Source organism: Carassius gibelio, chromosome A10 (genome assembly GCF_023724105.1).
Source record: "Carassius gibelio isolate Cgi1373 ecotype wild population from Czech Republic chromosome A10, carGib1.2-hapl.c, whole genome shotgun sequence".
Classification (NCBI taxonomy): Eukaryota; Metazoa; Chordata; class Actinopteri; order Cypriniformes; family Cyprinidae; genus Carassius; species Carassius gibelio.
The window spans coordinates 21,090,334-21,110,561 of record NC_068380.1 but is presented as its reverse complement, the minus strand read 5'-3'; the positions used below and the strand labels follow the sequence as shown (position 1 = coordinate 21,110,561).

Below are 20,228 nucleotides of genomic sequence, written 5' to 3'. Positions count from 1 at the left end.
ATTTGACTGAAATGGGTCACAAGCATAAGAACCTTTCTGATTCCTGTGATACAGCCGCTTTATATGAGCAGGTTTATTTGACCATGATAATCCGGACAGCAGCTGAAATAACTGCACATCAATGTGCTTCTTTTATGACAATCAGTTATCTTAAGATTTAGTATATATATAGTGCAAAAGACAGAGCAGTTTCAAACACACCTGATGAAGGTGTTATTAATATTATTCTCAGCAGGTTTGTCATCAGGTTGCTTAAGACGGCCTGGTCACTTGCCAGACAATATGCCTTTATGTGACGAGAGAGCCAACGTGCGATGCATCATCAGGCCCATCTGTTCCCTACAGTGATCTGGAGAGCGTGTGCGGCTCCTCAAGCAACCAACAGCCACTGCTTTACAGCCAACAGCACTGATGTCTTTTTACAAAATGGAAGAAACTAATCTTACTCATTTGAAGCATCTTTATTGCTAAATAATATTGATAATAAAAAGAACAACAATGCTTCACACCTTGCACAGTGGCACACTGTTATACTGAAACAATCAAAAATGTATTAAAGAATAAATTAATCAGAAGCTAATTGGAAACAAAGTAGCAATACACTGACAATTGTCTTGAAGTATGTTAAAGGACTGAATTGTTTGACCCATTATTCTCAAAGGTTTTCTGTGATAAATCAGGATCAATCACACATAATTAAATAATCACAAGTATATTACTAAAAGTCCCAAATACACATAAAATGATCTGATGTGGGGGGCACAGCTGATCACATGTGAACATGTGAAACACCACATCCTCACATCACAATGAAAAAATATATAATTCTGCAGGGTGAAAACAATAAATGTTGCTTTCAGAATGGAGAGGAGGGAGTTATAGCACAATGCTTATATATATACTATATATATGTACTGTATATATAAAAAATGGATAGGCTTAATAGAGTCTAATCCATGCACTTTCTTAGAAAATTACTCAGGGGTGTATGTATTATTTCAGTTACCCACTGAAGCCAACTGTTTTTCGTTAGTTTTAGACTGTGGTAGTATACTGACAGAACTCATGTCATCTCATTAAAGGTGTGTTCATGTTGAAACTGATCTACAGTGACAAAGCGACTGGAAGTCATTGAGCTTCACAAGAGTTAGAGGTGACATTAGCAACAACGACCTCTAGCAATGCAACAAAGTTGAGTTTTATGAACTTTCTAATGAGCAGTGATGAGCCGATGATGACAGTTCACTCGCTGGTCCTGGGGCAGCAATTTTCTGAATCTGCAACTCTTTATAAGATTGTTTGAATAACATTTCACATCACGAATAAAATCTGACAACAATGAACAGAAAACTCATACAGAAAAACAACATGTTTCACATTCTAGATAAAAAAGACTCTTTTAAATGTAATTTGGGACTACAGGCATGATATTTAGTTCCAGGTTAAGGTATAGGTTATGATATTATACATGTATGTAGGAGTGGAGGTGTTATACAGCATCTGCTGTGAATGTGAGTGAAGACAGAGCTGATGTGATTGGACACTGCAGAGTAGAATGATTTCATTTCTGTCAGAGTGAAGACAAATATACATTGTGTTTAAACAGAGACACAACACGAGCAACAACTGATCAGTCTCTGGATCTGTATTATGATAAATGATGCATGAAAACATGGATTTATTTAATGGCTAATGAGCTTTGAGAGCAGGGTGGCTGATAAAACATGTATCAAGTTCAAATATATGTATGTGACTGTCAAGTGACCGTCCTATTAGATCTGCTCAGACAAACTGTCAGAGGATTTAACAAATATTAAAATGAATTTAGGTATTATAGCATTTGCATTTCTATTACTAATAATAAACATTATAATTCTGCAAATGCTAATTTGCATTAAATTAACTTTTTTAAGAGCTCTACTTATTTCTTAGACATACTGGCATTCATAGAGCTATCAAAATAAAAGTTTGACACTTATCGGCCAAACAGAAAAACGTATTGGCCAATGTCGTTAATTAAAAAAAGCCAATAATGCAAATATGGCAATATATAGTGATATATCGACCAACCACTGACAAAAAAAATCCATTTTAATTTAAGAAAGACATTAAATTAAATTTAATATAAAAACATTCTTATTGACTGTGACTTTGTGACAAAATGGTTAATGTGCACAATTGTCATCAGTGGACACTTTTCATCACGCATTTAAATGTGTCTGATATATTGAATAAAAGCACTTTACAGATGATGTACTCTAACAGAATTAAATCTGTATAGTGTCTGTTTATCTGCCTGCTGACCATTAAACTCACCTTATTTTATACCCTCATTAAAGCAGCACAGCTCGGTGCGACCTACAGGTTCATGAGCAGCATACATGCATTCACATCTTTGATTCTACTTGATAATTCATGCACTGAGAAATATTCACACTGAATATTATTTTGGCCGCTATCAGAATTAGATTTATTAGACATCGGGCCATAACTATGCTACTGTTGCCAAACATATACATGATACATGCAGCTCAAAGTCATTACATTCATATGAATAACACAATGCTTCTTAAAAATGTACAGGAGAGCATGTGAGTGTCTGTATAATCTATATAAATAAAACACACAGTTTCTATGCGCAGCCTTGGAATGGTGTGGAAATGCATGTGTAGGATAAAACGCTGGAAGCAGTCAGGTCAGTTCACTGCTGCTCAGAATAAACCTCCAGTATAGTGGGTACATGCCATATAGCGCTGTATGATGCCTTCATTTCACAGCACACACTAAAAACATAATAAACCAGTGCAGATTTGTGGATGTCACGGCTGCTGTCAGTTTTCACAAGGAATACACAAGGTCTTTCTGCAGCTCAAACTATTAAATATGAATCCAATGAAATGCATGAACTGAAAAAAAGTATAAAGTGTAGCTTGTTTATACTACCGTTCAGTCTCACGTTTACCAAAGCTGCATTTATTTGATCAAAAATACAGTCAAAACTGTAATATTTTGAAATACTATTACAGTTTTAAATAACTTTTCTATTTTCTGTTATAAAATGCAATTTATTGGTGGCAAAGTTATTATTAGCAGATGTTACTTTAGTGTCACACAATCATGCAGAAATAATTCTGATATGCTGATTTGCATAATTGCTGAGCCCAAACTTTTGAATAGTAGCTTTGGCTAAAAGCATCTGTTACATGCAGTGTTGTCTCCCTGAACATCTGAAACATCTGTTGACTTCAATTTCTGAACATTTTTAGGAATAAAAAAACCCTTCAAGTACTTAATCAAGCCACTTCTCTTTAATACATGATGATGTTTTATTCACGTCATTGCATTTGCGTTGGCTCTCGATTTGAGCTATTTCATCCGCAACCATTAAAATATTTGGTTTCTACAGCGTCTCATTTGGCGCACTGCAACCTGTAAACCGCATCCACTGGTTCTAACTCTATAGCAATAGCTACTCTATAATGGTTTACCAGAGCATTGCAATTTATAAACATTTAAAAAAAGTTAAAGGTTTTTCAAAGTGCAACATAAGAGAACATCAGGAACATCACTGTTAAACTACTGGGCCACTTAAGTGAATTGGCAAGTCCTGCTGCTTTGTTTTTCGGTCTTGAAGTTTCTTGCCAGGAAAACCAACATGTTCACTTTGTCTGGTTTCAGCTAAGATATTAACAGAGTGACAATGTTGCCAGCCGCACTGAATACACTCTCTGAGGGAGTGCTCGTAGCAACTATAGTCATATATTCTATGGCAACTTTCAAAAGAAGAAGGAATCAAGCCTGATTAGAGCCCTGCATTTCAGCTTTACGCCCCTCGGGCCGGGCTTCAGGCCAGTTTTCACCTCATAGTTCAGACTTTGGCCGGGCTTCGGGCCTGTTTTAGGCTTGTCCTTATTTTTATATTTTAGACATAAATCAATTAGTAATGAAAAAATGCAGTGCTGGTGGAAACAACACGAGACAGTGCTACTGCGACTGTCAAGAGTGGCTCGACAGATTTGGTGCATGCTGTCAGCGCATCTGAACAGTTCTGCGTTCAAATACACGCAATAGGCTTAAGCTTGCCTCAAAGCACCAGCAAAAGTAATTACCATAAATGTGACGGGGAAATAGTAAGGATATATTTAAATTATTTACTAATAAACTAGTGTTTTCTGAGTCTTTGTCACAAGGATGAAAATGCAGATCCTGACTCACCATCTCCTTTACGTAATCTGTAAAGATGCACTTCTCTCTAAAGACGCATCTTTAGAGAGAAGGGCATCTTCACGGATTACGATTATGATTATAATGATAGTATTTGTTTTTGATTTTTATTTATTTCATTTAAATCTCTCTCTCTCTCTCTCTTTATATATATATATATATATATATTATCATGTCTGAGTTTCTGTTCATTTTTGTGAAGCACTCCTGTTAAAGACGAGATGGCAGAAAGCGCATTGTGTTTTCTTTATTTTATAAAAGCACAACATTTTGTTGATATTGTGAGTGCACACACAAATAAAAGTAGACCATTTACAGTTACAAGTGATTACTCTTACTTTTATGAGCATAAATGATGGCGTATCCACTGAAGAAAAATGCAAGAGATCACACTGGCTCCTCCGTGTCCTGCAAAGCATCTCCACACAAACTACTGGATATAGTGCACATTTATCTAGGTTTAACATTTAAACATTGTTATATTCTTGATCTGTTTTATATCTATAGATCTTATTTTAGGCTAGTCGTGATGATTTGAGAAGGCTAAATTGATCAAACATAGGCTCACTACTGTCTGCCGCTGGCCGCTTGGTCTTTACATAAAAAAAAAAAAAAAAAAACTATGGCTTTATGGCTTTAAATTTGATAACTAAACTAAAGAGTTTTTAAGGACCCAAGGAAAGCCTGCAAAAAAGAATAAAAGCATCACTACACTGGGATCTGTACCACTGAAAAATAAGCTGTCCACTGCTTGTGTAAAGCAGCAGTTGTCTAAAGATAGCAACTGCGATTTTCCATTTAATATACAGTTATTAATCTTTTGACCTTTGATTTAACACTTTATTTTCAGAGAGATGAGCTGCGTCACATCGCCTGCGTTTATAAACCTGATATCACACAATCATTTCACAAGCATCCTGCCATGAAGAAAACCATCTATATTAAATTAAACACTTGAAATGTTTATTCTTTTATTTATTTATTAATTTAAAAAAAAAATATTTTAGTTCTGGACCAGCAGGAGAACAATCAGAATCATTAAGATCAGTTACTGATCTATCCAAATGAATGTGTTAATGACTGTAACGTGACATACAGCCAAGTATGATGACCTATACTCGGAATTCGTGCCCTGCATTTAACCCATCCAAAGTGTGTAAACACAGCAGCAAACACACACACACACATACACACACCGTGAACACACAACCGGAGCAGTGGGCAGCCATTTATGCTGCGGTGCCCGGGGAGCAGTTGGGGGTTCAGTGTCTTGCTGGTATAATACAATATCTGCTTGCCCAAGACTCAAACTCGCAACCTTTTGATAACAAGTCCGAATCTCTAACCATTAGGCCACAACTTCACCCTCCAAAAAATCTTCCAACAAGATATGCAGAAAGACACCTAAACTGACAAATTAAGTAGTGCAATAAAGACAATCTGAGCAAAACAGGTGTCATTTATTACAAAGAAAGACGCACAAGCACATTTTACTAGCAAAACACTTGATTGCTAGGTATAAAATGACAACACAAATAGATCTAGTGTTGAAAATGAAGGTTTATGTTTCTGTTCAATTCATCACAGGTCAAAAGCTTGGCAAACACCTTCAGCATTATGTGTGCTGAGTCCAGCAAAAATAGGTCTGATAAGAATAGAAGCATCATAAGTGTGGCGGCGGTGATTGGTGTCTGATTACATGGAGGCGTACAGCCTCTCATGTCTCTGTTTTAAAGGCCAGACCTTCAACAAATCCAAAGATCTCAAGGGATTTCAGTACACCAGGACAGGACCAGAACATTCAAATGTTACTGCAGTAAATCCCTGTCAACTGGTGAACAGTTGCTCTTATTAGACATCATTCAGTATATATACATCTGAGCCATATCTAATCAATCCTTACATGGTGAGGTTTAGAACTGAGCTTGCATACTTAGCCCGGAGGAGGACAGGTCCACTACACTGCTGTAATCAGACTGCTGTCAGTGTGAACACCACCTAATATTTACAGTGCGTCCAATATGACACAATGAGTAAGTGCCACATTTTAAACTGAATGTTACCATTAAAAAAGTGAAAAATATTAGGGATGCCGATCCGATCTGATTTGATCTGCTGATACCAAGTCCTGATCAGATACTTATTATTTTCCTTTTGCTAGGCAACAATTAAGTACAAAAACGTTATTAAAATCAATCCAATGTAAACAGGGATATGCAGGGACGTCCTCAGGGGCAGGGGATCAAATGTAAAAAAAAAAGGGATATCTATCATCACTCATATCCAAAATAACAATTGGTAGATGTAAACGTTACGATGATAGACATTGTAAACAGGCTGTGTGCTCACAATTAATAATATGGGACTAATGATATAAACTACTTGTGATAAGTAAAACAACAAGATAAAGGGGAACATAAAGGGAAAAAACTCGAGGTAAGGAAAGAAAGCATGAAACTTGTGAATGTCAGAATGCCAGTCTGTCAGTCAAGTCCGAAGCAAGACACAACTCATTATGACAATGATGTCTCAGAGAGTCTGACAGAAGATAGTGAATAGTAAATAAATTACTTTTGAATGATTCCTTACAAAAGTGTGCATCAAATACGTTAAACACAGCAGTCCATGGTTAGGATGTGAGGCATCCTTGATGATGTTCATTGCCCTGCCAAGACAGCACTTGTGATAAATGCTCTCAATGGTAGTTAAGTGGGTGCCAGTGAGCCTTTGGGCAGTTTTCACCACCCACTGAAGTGCTTTGTGGTCTGATGTGGAGTAACTTTTTTTTACCACACCTTTCTCCCACCAGAACAGTGTTTTCATGTTTTTTGTCTGGTGAGTCGCAGTGTTTTTGTATGTCTTCATCACGTCTACCTGTCTTTAAGCACACACTCGTGAGTTTCTGCTCAATGTCGGCAGAACCACATTTTTTGAGTTAAACAGGATCTCTGTCTGCTCCAGAGACCTACACCATCACCGACCCCCACTACTGCATCTCGCCCACATCGGAGGCACCACAAGAGGCTTGAGAGGAAGCAGAAGAGGGGTAAGTGCAGAGGTATCCAGGCTAAGCTAACGGCTAACCCACACAAGCCAGCTATCCCCACCATTTTACTGGCTAAAGTACGGTCTTTGGACAATAAACTGTACTACATCCGCCTACTGCACTCAACTCAGAGGACTGTAAGAGACTGTTGTGTTTTTGTGTTCACAGAAACATGGCTCAGCAACAGTGTTCCAGACTGCGCTATTCTTCTTGATCATTCAACATGTTTCTCTGACCATCATTGGTGCAAATATGGAGAGAGTAAGCAGCACCAAGTTTCTGCCTGTGCACATCACAGAGGACCTCCAATAAAACACAGCAGTGTCTCTAATTCCTCCACAAACTGAGAAGAGCCAGAGCCCTGGCCCCCATCATGTACACCTTCTAATGAGGCACCATCGAGAGCATTCTGACGAGCTGCATCACTGTGTGGTATGGCGCCTGCAACGCGTCCTACCAAAAGTCACTTCAACGCATAGCGAGAGCAGCTGAGAAGATCATTGGTGTCTCTCTGCCCTCCCTCCAGGACATTTATGGAACCTGTCTCACCTGCAAAGCCCTCTGCATTGCAGGCAATCCCACCCATCAGACATACAGCTTCTTCATGGGGGGGGCAAGTTCATGAGGGAGATCAGCTTGCTGACAGCCTGATGAATGAAGCTGTCCTTCAGTCTGCTGGTCCTGGCCTGGAGACTCCGCAGTGCATATTTGAGTGCATTCACAATATCAACAAAACATTTAGCTTTTTTTAAAATAAAAAAATAAACAGGGTGCGCGTCGGAGCATGTGCTGTTATCTCCACCAACTGGAAACTTTTTCAGGCTTCTGATCAGCCAACACGGCTTTACGGTTGAGATTATTTAGCCACTTGTTGGCTTTGCATGCTCCCGACAGTGTTTCATAGCACTGCATGCTATGCACAGCGTTTTCATGTGTACAGAGATTGTTTTAAAATCAGAAGAAGGAAAAACACAGTTTATAAAAACACCTGTGTACGTTTGGACATGGCCTCAGTGAAGACCATGACATTACAGTCCATAAGCCATCTGTGTGAGGGTCCAGGTCTTCAGGTTATCCAACTTGTTTATTAGAAACCGTACATTGGCAAGGCAGATGCTAGGTAGATCTGTCTGGTGTGGGTTCAGTCTTAGCTTAGCACTACAGACTGCATAAAAACATAGACGTAATGTCCGTGACATCACCCGTAGGTTTCTTAAGAGCATTTTTAAAGCCCAAAGTCGGTGGAGCCGACCGTTGCCATTTTGCCAGCCTAGATAATCGAAAATGGGCTGAGGTGGGACGTGGTTGGAGCTGGTTGAAGAAACCACACCCAACTAACACGCCGATTGTGACAGCAGTGGCACTAAAGTGGCCAGGCCCTTAATTATACAATATTTTAAGGCTTAATATAATTTAAACAGAATTCACCTCCTTCACGTGAGAGACCGCTTGCTTAGCACCCAGCCCTCCACACTTCCCCCATGTTTGTTTATGATTTTGATATTGACGGCGAACACAAGTGATCCACTTGTCTGCAGTGATTTGTAGCTCCAAGGGAAAGAAAGTGAAATTTGTGACATTTGCTAAGTATGGTTATTGAGGGTGGAAGAGAGCGCAGTTCATTAACTCCCTCCCACCTACAACTCCTCCCAGCACCGAGACTAGAATTGGTGACCTTCATGTAACTAGTCCAAGTCTCTAACCATTAGGCCACAGCGGCTCCAGAGGGAGTTCACCAAAATCGAAAGGTTGGTGGTTGGAGAACCATTTTTTGATGTCCAAAAGTGATTGTTTGCTGTAGGTGTAGTTTGCATAACTGAAAGGAGCGAGCACATAGGAAATAACCAAGCAAATTAACACTATTTTCAGAGATTTGGTAAGATGCTGTGCCTTGCGATGCACATTCGCTGCCATATTGTCTCTAAGATGGTCATTCACATACTTCACAACAAGAAAACAAGGCTATAATCATATACACATTAACATTAAACTTGCGAACATTTCAATAATGCAAAATGGTCAGCCACCAAATGACAGTGTGTAACTCGAGTAGACAAAGAAATTAGATATTTGATGTATCAAAAGAGAATGTTTAATATTGCAAGAGATATCTGACAAACTGTGGTGTTTGCCAATCAAACAGAGACACAGTCTTCAACAGTCACTGATACTTTCAAGTTTATTTGAGTCTGTCTCCACAGTCGTTCTGAAAAGACGCTCTTAACAAGCCACAATGTTTCTCAGGGTTATAAAACCTTACTTTTATTAAACATTAAATCTGTTTTTGTTTATAAATAAATAAAGATGGTCTGCATCATTTACTGATATGTAATTAACCCCATAAATTGACACGTTTGCCCTAAACTTGTGATCTAATAATACCATAAAACATTAAGTTCTGATACAAAAGGTGCTGAACTTCAGATACCAACCAAGTTCCTTCAGATGCCAAACCAAGAAATATGAAAGGACAAACTGATTCATCAATATATTCTGAGTTTTGGCAGGCTGATTTCACTGCAGAAAACAAGATTGTGACCCACACAACCGAAAACTTTACCTTGTACTACAATTTACTCAAAATGTGCCATTGAAATGAGCTTGGAAACAACTTTAAATGATTTTGTCCTTGTGGTCTCACAACTTAATAAAGCTGTCTGATTGGTTTGCTTGTTTGCTTCAACTAACAAACTGCTTCAACTAACTAAACCTAGACTAGATTAACAGCATCCATTACAAGCAATCTTGTGATCAGAAAGACATATTTGACAGCAAAATCAACCTGAAGAACACAGTACACACAATCTTCTGTTCTCTCATTAAGACGGATCAGTCGGACCATAAAAAGCTCATGAAAGTGGCCAGCTCATGGAGTTGGCAGAGGACAGACACGACAGACGCTCGGCAAGGGCACTTGCTTTTGGTGCAGCTTTATATAACGCCTTATAAAGTGCTCGCTGAAGATACTGCCAAGTTATTGAGCATGCAATACACATCCTGTTAGTGTGAGAATTGTACGTAACTGTGCACTATCCGGAAGAAGTGCTGGTAGGGGGTATTTAATTATCTATGTCCGCTGATTTTGGCAGATCACACTCTTTTGAGTCCACACCGGGCTGTTTTGGCCTGTCACTGATTGACTCGGCTGCTAGCGGGACAAGATTGTCTAGCAGGGGGGCCACAGATCTGATGGTCAGGGCTGGGTAGTTACATGTAACCTGGATTATGTAATCACAAAGTAAATATTTCAATTTTTTGGTGTTCAAGTGTTGAATAAACTGAAAAACACTTTTATCTTGAATCTTGAATGCATTGTAGGCTTTAGATTAGCACCAGCAAAAGCATACATTTAAATCTTTGCGAGCATCACTTACGACACAAACAACTCAAGAACCGAATATTTGCATGAAACAATTAACTCCATATAAAAAAATAAATTACAGTAACACAACTTTGCTGTGAAACAAATAATTTCTCTCATGCTTCTGTCCTGTTTGATTGAGTATATAGATGTTTCTTAGCCACACATCATGCATCATTGCATTCTGCAGTCTTAGTAGTGCCACAAAATATTGCCACAACAGATTTCTCTTTTAAGTATGGTCATGGTGGAGCAGTATTTTGAAGAAAATCTTGCTGAGATCTACGTGCATTAGTTCAGGCCTCCAAATATCCATGTCTGTACAAATGAAGCCGAGTCGAGAGCCCTTTTGTCCTGAGCTTGTATTAAGAGCACAAACATCAGGTTGACGGTGATTGACTAGTAAAGATCAGATGATCTTATGAAAACAAGAGAAAGTACACAGCATTGTGTGTTATAGAATATCACCACACTCAAAGGACCTGGGGCAGCTGATTTCTAATCTGAAAAGTTTTGTCTAGCTGGTTTTTAACAAAAGTTATCCTTTCATACATCATCTCAAAGAGGAACGCTGAGAGATCTGTTTGAGACGTACCTTCAGCAGCTCCCGGGGGAAATCTTGTCCTCCATCGAGTCCGTCCAGGTTATTGATGAATTCCTGGCACGTCATCTTCTTCCCAATATTCTGTGGGGCATGAGAAACAGTTATAGGGCTGCTAATGGGACAGGATGGCATACCTGGCATACCCTAATTTACCCCTGCATGTCCAACACGACCTTACGCCACTGACAGCAGGAGAGGGGATCTCTAATGAATTCATGCTGACATCCCAGCATGCACTGCTACAATGGCTGGAAATCACTCAGTCCTGCTTTCTCATCAAATTTACAAACTGAATAGAGCCTGCTATTAAAAGAAAAGAACCCTACAGTATTCACTGAGGTGGGCGGCAAGGCCAAAACCTTAAATCACAGTATGAGTCATTTTATATCACAGAATTATCACTATGTAATTGTTTTCGCTGGAAATTCCATGTAAAACACAGTTAATATAAGAGATACACTACCATAACTGTAGGAGACATCTTGAAGAGCTAATGCTGAAAGGACCTTGTCAAGTAATCCCAGAAGGTGCTCTTTGGTTGGGTTTGAAACTACTTTTGAAAAAAGGGAATCTAAGGCACTTCTTCTGGTCCACAAATGTTAAAAGCCTCTAGAAGTCCCTTGGATTCCCTTTTTTTAATGTATACTTTTATTCAGCAATGATCCATTAAATTAATAAAAAAAAGACAAAAGATTTATCATGTTTTTGAGCTTTCTGTTTAACAAAAAATGCTGAAAAATAAACAGGTATAAATTATATAAAAATATGAAATGTATCTGTATAGTGCTTTTCACAAGACACATTTTTGTTTCAAAGCAGTTCTACAGTAACTGTGCTGTCATGTACAGCTTTACCATGCAGCAAGTTTTATTACTGGGCAATATGACAACATAACAAGATGATATAACTGATTCTCCAATACCTAGATCATTTTAGATCTATTTATATTGTATTCAATGTTGCCTTACATATGTATCAGTGCAGCATTATTAAATATATCAAAATAAAAACAGTTTTTTCGAATTTTAATATTTCAAAATATCAAAATATTTTTGGTCAAATAAATGCAGCCTTGGTGAACAGAAGAGACATCTTTCAAAAAAATGTTTAAAAAGCCCAAACGTTGGAACTGCAGTCTATATGTAAGGTCTATTTTTGGATAATCAAATAAATTAACTTTGCAAAGAAAAAATACTTGATTTTTTAAATAACTGTTTTCTCTTTTTATTTTGTCTATTGATTGATGCAAAGCAAAATATTGTTTTATTTCAGATTTTTTTATAAATTACGTCTGACACCATATAATTCCACGCTCATGCAATAATAATCACAGACTGATGCACTTGATTAAGTACTGCTTTAACTAAATGTACAGAATTAAGAATATCTATTACAGTCCAGAACTGATCTAATCCAATGGCATGAAATTATTTAACTGAGTGTGTAATCAGTAACTAATGACTAACACCCCATGAGCATTTACTCTGAACTACTTTGCTGTTGATCTCTGAGCTATTATATCGTTTAAGGCCCAGTTTCACACAGACTAATCCAGGATTAGGCCATAATAGGTAATTTTTATTAACATGTCTTAGAAAAAACATTGATGTGCATCTTGAGACAAAACAAAGGCACTGATATTTTTTAAGATCAATCTGTGAAACTGGGGGTAAATGTTTTACTTGACTGAATGATTTTGTTTTGTGAGAAAGCAAAATCATGTGGGGGAAAATCAACAACTATTCACCATTTTCATAGAGCTGGTACAACAGATCACGCAGAAACAAGAAGAGAAAGCATCAGAGCAGCACAAATGCCGTTTCATAGTCCTACAATTGCTGCAATGACTTCATGATACCAGAGCGGCATTTCACCAAATGAACAGCACTACGATTACTCTGTCTGAACCTTGCTTTCTCCTTCACAGCATCAGATTGCTGCTTTTATAATGTCATAGACAGAGACTGAAGGAGTCTAAAAGAAAGCGCAGACGGTGTTTGTTCCACTGACTTTACTGTTCCTGCCAGCACCAGCCGAGTTTGTAGGTGGATGGCTCTGTTCAGACTGGCACAAGCTATCAAAGAGAGACACAGGCTGCTTCCAAACACACGATTCCACAAGCTCTTGTGAAGTAATGCTACAGCCTCCTGTCATCCATCACTTTAACAGCACACCAAGCCATTTTCTCTTTCTGATTTGACACGGATCACAAAGTCAGCAAAGACTGACTGAGAATAAAACACTGTTTTGCAAGAACAACAAATCATTCTCTAAAAAACAAAACCTAACAACAACAACATTTGAGTCCTGCTCAGTAACCAGATACCACGCTCATGGATAAAATGCAAATGTGTGTTTATTCCATAATTTCATTCTCATTACTGTAATGCAAGGAATAACTATTTCAATTAAATTGCGAATAAATCATGTATTTGTTACAATGAATGCAATTAATGCTTCTTTATATTTAGAAAACATTCTTAAACAGAATGACAGGATTCCACGATGTATTACCGTAATTATAATACGATTTTTGCGTTATTGGAAAATGCAGTTATTGTATTGTCACAAAAAGACCACAGGACATGGCTTGATACGTGCTGCCTTTTAATTACTTCTTTTTTATTTCACCTTTTGTATGTTTCTGAAAGAAGCCTCTTCTGCTTAATAACACTGAATTTATTTGATCAGAAATACAGTAAAAACTGTACTATTGTGAAATACTGTACTACTTTTTATAACTTAAAATGTAATTTATAAAACACGTTCAAAGCTGTTGTAAATTACTCTACTAACATACACCTTTTTTTCATCTGTGTGTTGCTCGGTGGTTTTAGAACCACAACTGTGTCTGAGGAAATACATTGTTTGGTGGAAAAATACAGTTATTAATATCATTACACTATATTTACTCTGTTTTATTCTGTGAAACCTTACTACGTCTATGGAATAACTGCTTTATAAAAGCAATAAACCCTGTGGAGCCGTGGTTTACAGTAAATTTATAACAGCTAAGGGGGTTGTGCCAAACAACACCCCTATGCTATTATAAATTCACCATAAACCATGGCTTCTTGGGGCTTATTGCATTATTTATTCCTGTGATCAGAGCTGAATGTGCAGCATCATTACTCCAGTCTTCAGCATCACACGATCCTTTAGAAATCATTCTAATGTGCTGATTTGCTGAAACATTTCTCGATGCAAAAACATTTTTTTATTCTTTGATGAACAGAAAGCTTAAAAGAACATAATTAATTGAAATAGAAACGTTCTATAACAATATCCAAGTCTTTTATTTAGCATTTAATCAGAATCAGTGCATCACTGCTGAAATAATTTTTTGTTGTTGTTTTTCAAAAAAATTGCTCTGAACCCAGTGGTAGTGTATGTCCTTTTGAAACATGAGGTTTGGCTCAGGCTTCAGTCATGACACAGCTGTGAACCGTGTTTGTCATTGCTCATTCTCATTCTAAAGAGCACGCCAGTGGACACAAATCTGGACTGTAAATCTTAATGCATCTATTTGCTAAATATTAATTTTGTCAGTTTTCAGGAATACAGTAGTCGACCTCAAAGCTAACAGCTCATGAAGTCTTTATTGGTTCCACAAAATAACTTCTGCTTTCTTTATGTAAAATATACATATCTTCTTTCAAAGCAGGACAGGTTTCGTTGAGATTTACCCATCTGCACCTGCTCTGTCTCTATATAAACCTGTGATATGCATAACGCTTCCCTCCACAAACGTAGCCATGTATTTATTTGTGTGTGGGCGTCTGGCATACATTTCTGAAAAGATCCAGAGCAGTGCAACTTTCAGCTGTATTCACCCACATGACATGAAACTAAGAAATGTTTGAAATGAAAGCGTCTAGAGAAGTGCTGCGGCGTGGGCAGGAGATCTCTGCGTCTCCATGGCACATGCGTTCTCCTGAACGTGTCAAGCTCACAACACGGCGTCCTGCAAGCTCCAAGACACATGATCAAACACCATGGAGACCAATGAGAGGAGCTATTCTTAGAGAACCCAGAATGCACCTCACATTTCACTGAGGAAGTAGTGGGGGGTAGATAACTTTCTTCTGTCTTCACTGTACTGCTGCTACTAATGGCACTTCCTGAATCATTTCTTTTTGTTTTCCTTTTCAGGTCAAATTTATAACAGGCTCAAACGGCGTCTGCATTCATGGCAAAGGCTTATTGCAAAGAAATGCATGAAATGCATTCATGGCTTATGGCAAAGATGGAACAAACGGTCAGTTTTCATGTAGCTACTAATACAGGCAACTCTAGCGAAGGGTCAGAGGTCACTTACTGGGCCATGAAGGTCAGTGTTGAGCAGCATTAGAGCACAGGTAAGGCAATGAACTCCATCTGCAAACATCAATGAAACATTCGGTCACACCGTGAACACACTCAGAGACAGCTCAAAGAGACTGAACATTATTTTTATCATAACTTCTGATATCACGCACTCATTCATCTCTGCGTCAGGAGAAAGACTAACATCACTTCCATGGCAACACTCTTAGCAACAAGGATATGGTTTAGCTTTTTACCCATAGACTGGTCATAGCTGTTACTAAGATGGTTGCTATGGAAGAAACACGACACTGTGATACTGAATAAGCGATTAAACCCAATCATGTTTGATGGAGAATTACTGAAGAGGGGAATATGAAATATCTAACAGATAACAAATGTTGTGCAATGTTTTATTTAGAGATTTCATATGGAGTTACTTGTATAACCCGAGGCATTAAACAGTCCTTGGCAACTTTTTTAGCTTCATGTTTTTGTCTCTTTCTTCTCTCAGAGGAGTGAGCGATGTAAAGCCAAAATATAATGTATATCGCTACATTATTGACATTTTAGTTTGTAACGATATATATCACAATATACAGTTTTTTATGGGAATGTCTTTGAAAACCTACTTTAAATAATGGTCCTTATGACAATATTTCTTTTATTCATATTATTTGTTTTCTACAAACAGTCATTAACATTGAAATGAAACCATTTCATAAATACCCATTTAATACTTCACTGTTGTATCGAATATTCTGACATTATTAACTTCAGCTCATATCTTTGTCTAATCTCACAATCCATTTATTTGTTATTTAGTTAGCAGCCATGTAATAGAAGGATAATGTGCATTCAGCTGTATATGTGATGATATTAACTCCACCCAGGTGATCAGGATCCTAATATAAAGTGAGAGGCTGTTTCTCTGTGCTAGGGTTACGATAACTGGTGAACAGTAACAGAAAAGTATTATTTATTTTCACTACTTTATTTTGGGAGACTTTTACTTCAAAGCATTCTAAAGCATAATATCATATTTTCTACTTTCCCTTCAATGTCTGATTTGTGGACAAGATGATTCTTTCCAATGAACCTGCTGAATTCGTTCACAAATCACACTAAACGATTCATTTGTGAATCATACTGACCTGACTGAAGCTTATTTTGAATCAACAATTCACCGATTCAATGATCCGGTCAGAACGGCAAAGAACCGAGATATCACCGAAACACAAACAATGGTGTAAAAAGTAAGTTGCTGAATTTTAGTATTTATTATTGTTAAGTTTTAGGTGAAGAGTTATTTGTGGAGTTATCAGTTATTTGTAAAGTGAATCTGCTGTAAAAGGGTTATGTGTCATGTCTATACAGGGTAGGTTACATTAGGTAAAATAATGTAAATTACTGCATTTTCCTCACTGATGTAGCCGTTTAAAATTACATAAAACTAGCATGTTTGCATAACTTCCATCTTTAAACATTAGTAAATTTTTTCCCATGTGACCTCTGTACATTGTAGATACATAATTACACAAATTTAGATTTGTCGCAATATTAAAATACTACATGTATATTTCACTTGTTTCCACACTTTAATTATTAGCAAATGGATATTTTAGTATACTGAAGTTTAATGCTTTGTAGTGTACAATAAGTTTTGGTAGTAAAGTTTGCTTATTTACACATGAATGCATATTAAATGTCTTCATTAATCAGTTTTATTAGTGCAGATTAATGTGTAGTCTGACTAGTGCTGGCTAGACTAAATAATAAACATGATTCAGCTATCACTACTTTTTACATTTTAATACTTAAGTACAAGTATAAGTACTGAAGTATAAGAACATTATAAAATCAAGTACTTCTGTAATTTTAAGCAAGCAAAATTGAAAATGAGTACTTGTACTTTTACTAGAGTAATGTTTTATAAGGGCATTTGTTCATTTTCTCAAGTACTTGATTTGTGTACTTTGACCACCACTGTATGATAATGACCCTTTACACATTAAACTGATCTGAAATAAAAAAAAAAAAAAGTAATGAGAAAATGAGAAAGGTTACGTAAGGATGACACATGAAGTACCTTGTGCAGTGATGACGGTGGGATTACATTGATAGTACCGATTAGAGAAATGAATTAACACCCGCTCTCTCTCCTGTGTCTCGCCCATTAGTGAGAATGCTTTCAGAAAACATCTGCAACATAAAAAGAGCAATATAACATGACCTTGAACTTCAAGCTTTGCTTGTAGCTTGAGTGTTAAGACTCATCAGGGGTCCAGAATCAGGTCCAGATGCAAGATAGAAGATAAAAAGAGCCAATACAAGCTCAAATTACAGTAAAAACTTGACAATGTTGTGTGTGTGGAGAGGACAATCATTTACAAATAAACTTTTCAGCAAAACATTCATTAATTTAAAATGTATAATAAATGAGTGGCACTGTTGAAAGAAAAAATATATTATTTAACATTGGAGTTAAAGACTGTAAACATACAACCAGATGAGCCGAATTTTAGTCATTGCAAAACAGCAGCAACACACACACTGAGACTGTAAAAGTGTCCAATAACTGAATGACAAACACTTGACATGAGATGTACCTGAGTGATTGGTCCAATGTCATGTCTGTAAACTCAAACAATTTGAGGTACTCTTCTGCAACCATCTTACTGAAGTCATTACTGTGAAAACAAACATAAAATAAATATGACATTATCACAGGGATTAAAAAACACATTTACATTATCAACAGTTCAACTGGACATACTGTAAGCTCATGCTCATAAGGTTTATGGTATCTGGCAATCACATTTGATAAAGGCCTGTGGGCACTGTAATAACACATCACTTCATTGTATACTCTGTGTGTGTGTGTGTGTGTGTGTGTGTGTGTGTGTGTGTGTGTGTGTGTGTGTGTGTGTGTGTGTGTGTGTGTGTGTGTGTGTGAAATATCAGCATGACAGAAATCAGACATACTGAAGTTCAGAGCATTTTACTAGTTTGTGATGAACAACCCAGAAAAGACATTAATCTACTGTGACACAACACTATAATAGAGAGGGTGACAGAAGAGGAACCACAGCCGTATAAAGCAAAGTAAAGCAAACAAAGACATGTGAATAAGTTTGAGGGAGTGCTGCTATATGGCTTGAGATTCATGGTTCCCATACCTTTTGATCAATGTATTAAAAAACATAGACAAGATGACAGTATTGCTATGGAAAGTGAATTTCTTCAGACAGCAGGAGAGTGAGACAGAATGAGAGCATTGCTATGGACAGTGATGGTTTGCAAACAGCAGGAGAGTGAGACAGGATGAGAGCATTGCTATGGACAGTGATGGTCTGCAGACAGTGTGAGACAGGATGAGAGCATTGCTATGGACAGTGATGGTCTGCAGACAGTGTGAGACAGGATCAGAGCATTGCTATGGACAGTGATGGTCTGCAGACAGTGTGAGACAGGATGAGAGCATTGCTATGGACAGTGATGGTCTGCAGACAGTGTGAAAGTGAGACAGGATGAGAGCATTGCTATGGACAGTGATGGTCTTCAGACAGTGTGAAAGTGAGACAGGATGAGAGCATTGCTATGGACAGTGATGGTCTGCAGACAGTGTGAAAGTGAGACAGGATGAGAGCATTGCTATGGACAGTGATGGTCTTCAGACAGCAGGAGAGTGAGACAGGATCAGAGCATTGCTATGAACAGTGATGTCTTCAGACAGCGGGAGAGTGAGACAGGATGAGGCCATTGCTATGAAAAATGATGGTCTTCAGACAGCAGGAGAGTGAGACAGGATGAGAGCATTGCTATGGACAGTGAGGATCTGCAGACAGCGCGAGACAGGATGAAAGACTTGCTATGGACAGTGATGTCTTCAGACAGCGGGAGAGTGAGGCAGGATGAGGGCATTGCTATGGATAGTAATGGTCTTCAGACAGCGGGAGAGTGAGGCAGGATGAGGGCATTGCTATGGATAGTAATGGTCTTCAGACAGCGGGAGAGTGAGGCAGGATGAGGGCATTGCTATGGATAGTAATGGTCTTCAGACAGCGGGAGAGTGAGGCAGGATGAGGGCATTGCTAAGGACAGTGATGGTCTTCAGACAGCGGGAGAAAGGATGAGAGCATTGCTATGGACAGTGATGGTCTTGAGACAGTGGGGGGATGGGACAGGATGAGAGCATTGCTATGGACAGAGATGGTCTTCAGACAGCGGGAGAGTGAGACAAGATGAGAGCATTGCTATGGACAGGGATGGTCTTCAGACAGTGTGAGACAGGATGAGAACATTGCTATGAACAGCGATGGTCTTTGGACAGCGGGAGAGTGTGACAGGATGAGAGCATTGCTATGGACAGTGATGGTCTTCAGACAGTGGGAGACAGGATGAGGGCATTGCTATGGACAGTGATGGTCTACAGACAGTGGAAGACAGGATGAGAACATTGCTATGGACAGCGATGGTCTTTTGACAGTGGGAGAGTGAGACAGGATGAGGGCATTGCTATGGACAGTGATGGTCTTCAGATAGCGGGAGACAGGATAAGAGCTTTGCTATGGACAGTGATGTTCTGCAGACAGCGTGAGACAGGATGAAAGCATTGCTATGGACAATGATGTTCTTTAGACAGCAGGGGCGTGGGACAGGATGAGAGCATTGCAATGGACAGTGAT

The 20,228-nt window shown here is 38.2% G+C and overlaps 1 protein-coding gene across 9 annotated transcripts in view; it reads right to left on the bottom strand.

Annotated features, from left to right (window-relative positions):
* LOC128021553 (PH and SEC7 domain-containing protein 3) overlaps nt 1–20,228 on the bottom strand; it is a 106,693-nt gene that overhangs the window by 28,265 nt on the left and 58,200 nt on the right. For 8 of the 9 annotated variants that reach the window (XM_052608843.1, XM_052608844.1, XM_052608846.1 and 5 more), the window contains 4 exons: nt 18,150–18,230; nt 17,630–17,742; nt 15,554–15,612; nt 11,227–11,316 (listed from right to left, as the gene is read on the bottom strand). In XM_052608843.1, coding sequence (XP_052464803.1) covers nt 11,227–11,316; nt 15,554–15,612; nt 17,630–17,742; nt 18,150–18,230 — 343 coding nt within the window. Of the gene's footprint in view, nt 1–10,851; nt 11,031–11,226; nt 11,317–15,553; nt 15,613–17,629; nt 17,743–18,149; nt 18,231–20,228 lie in introns of those variants that run through there. The other variant, XM_052608847.1, reaches the window with a different exon arrangement.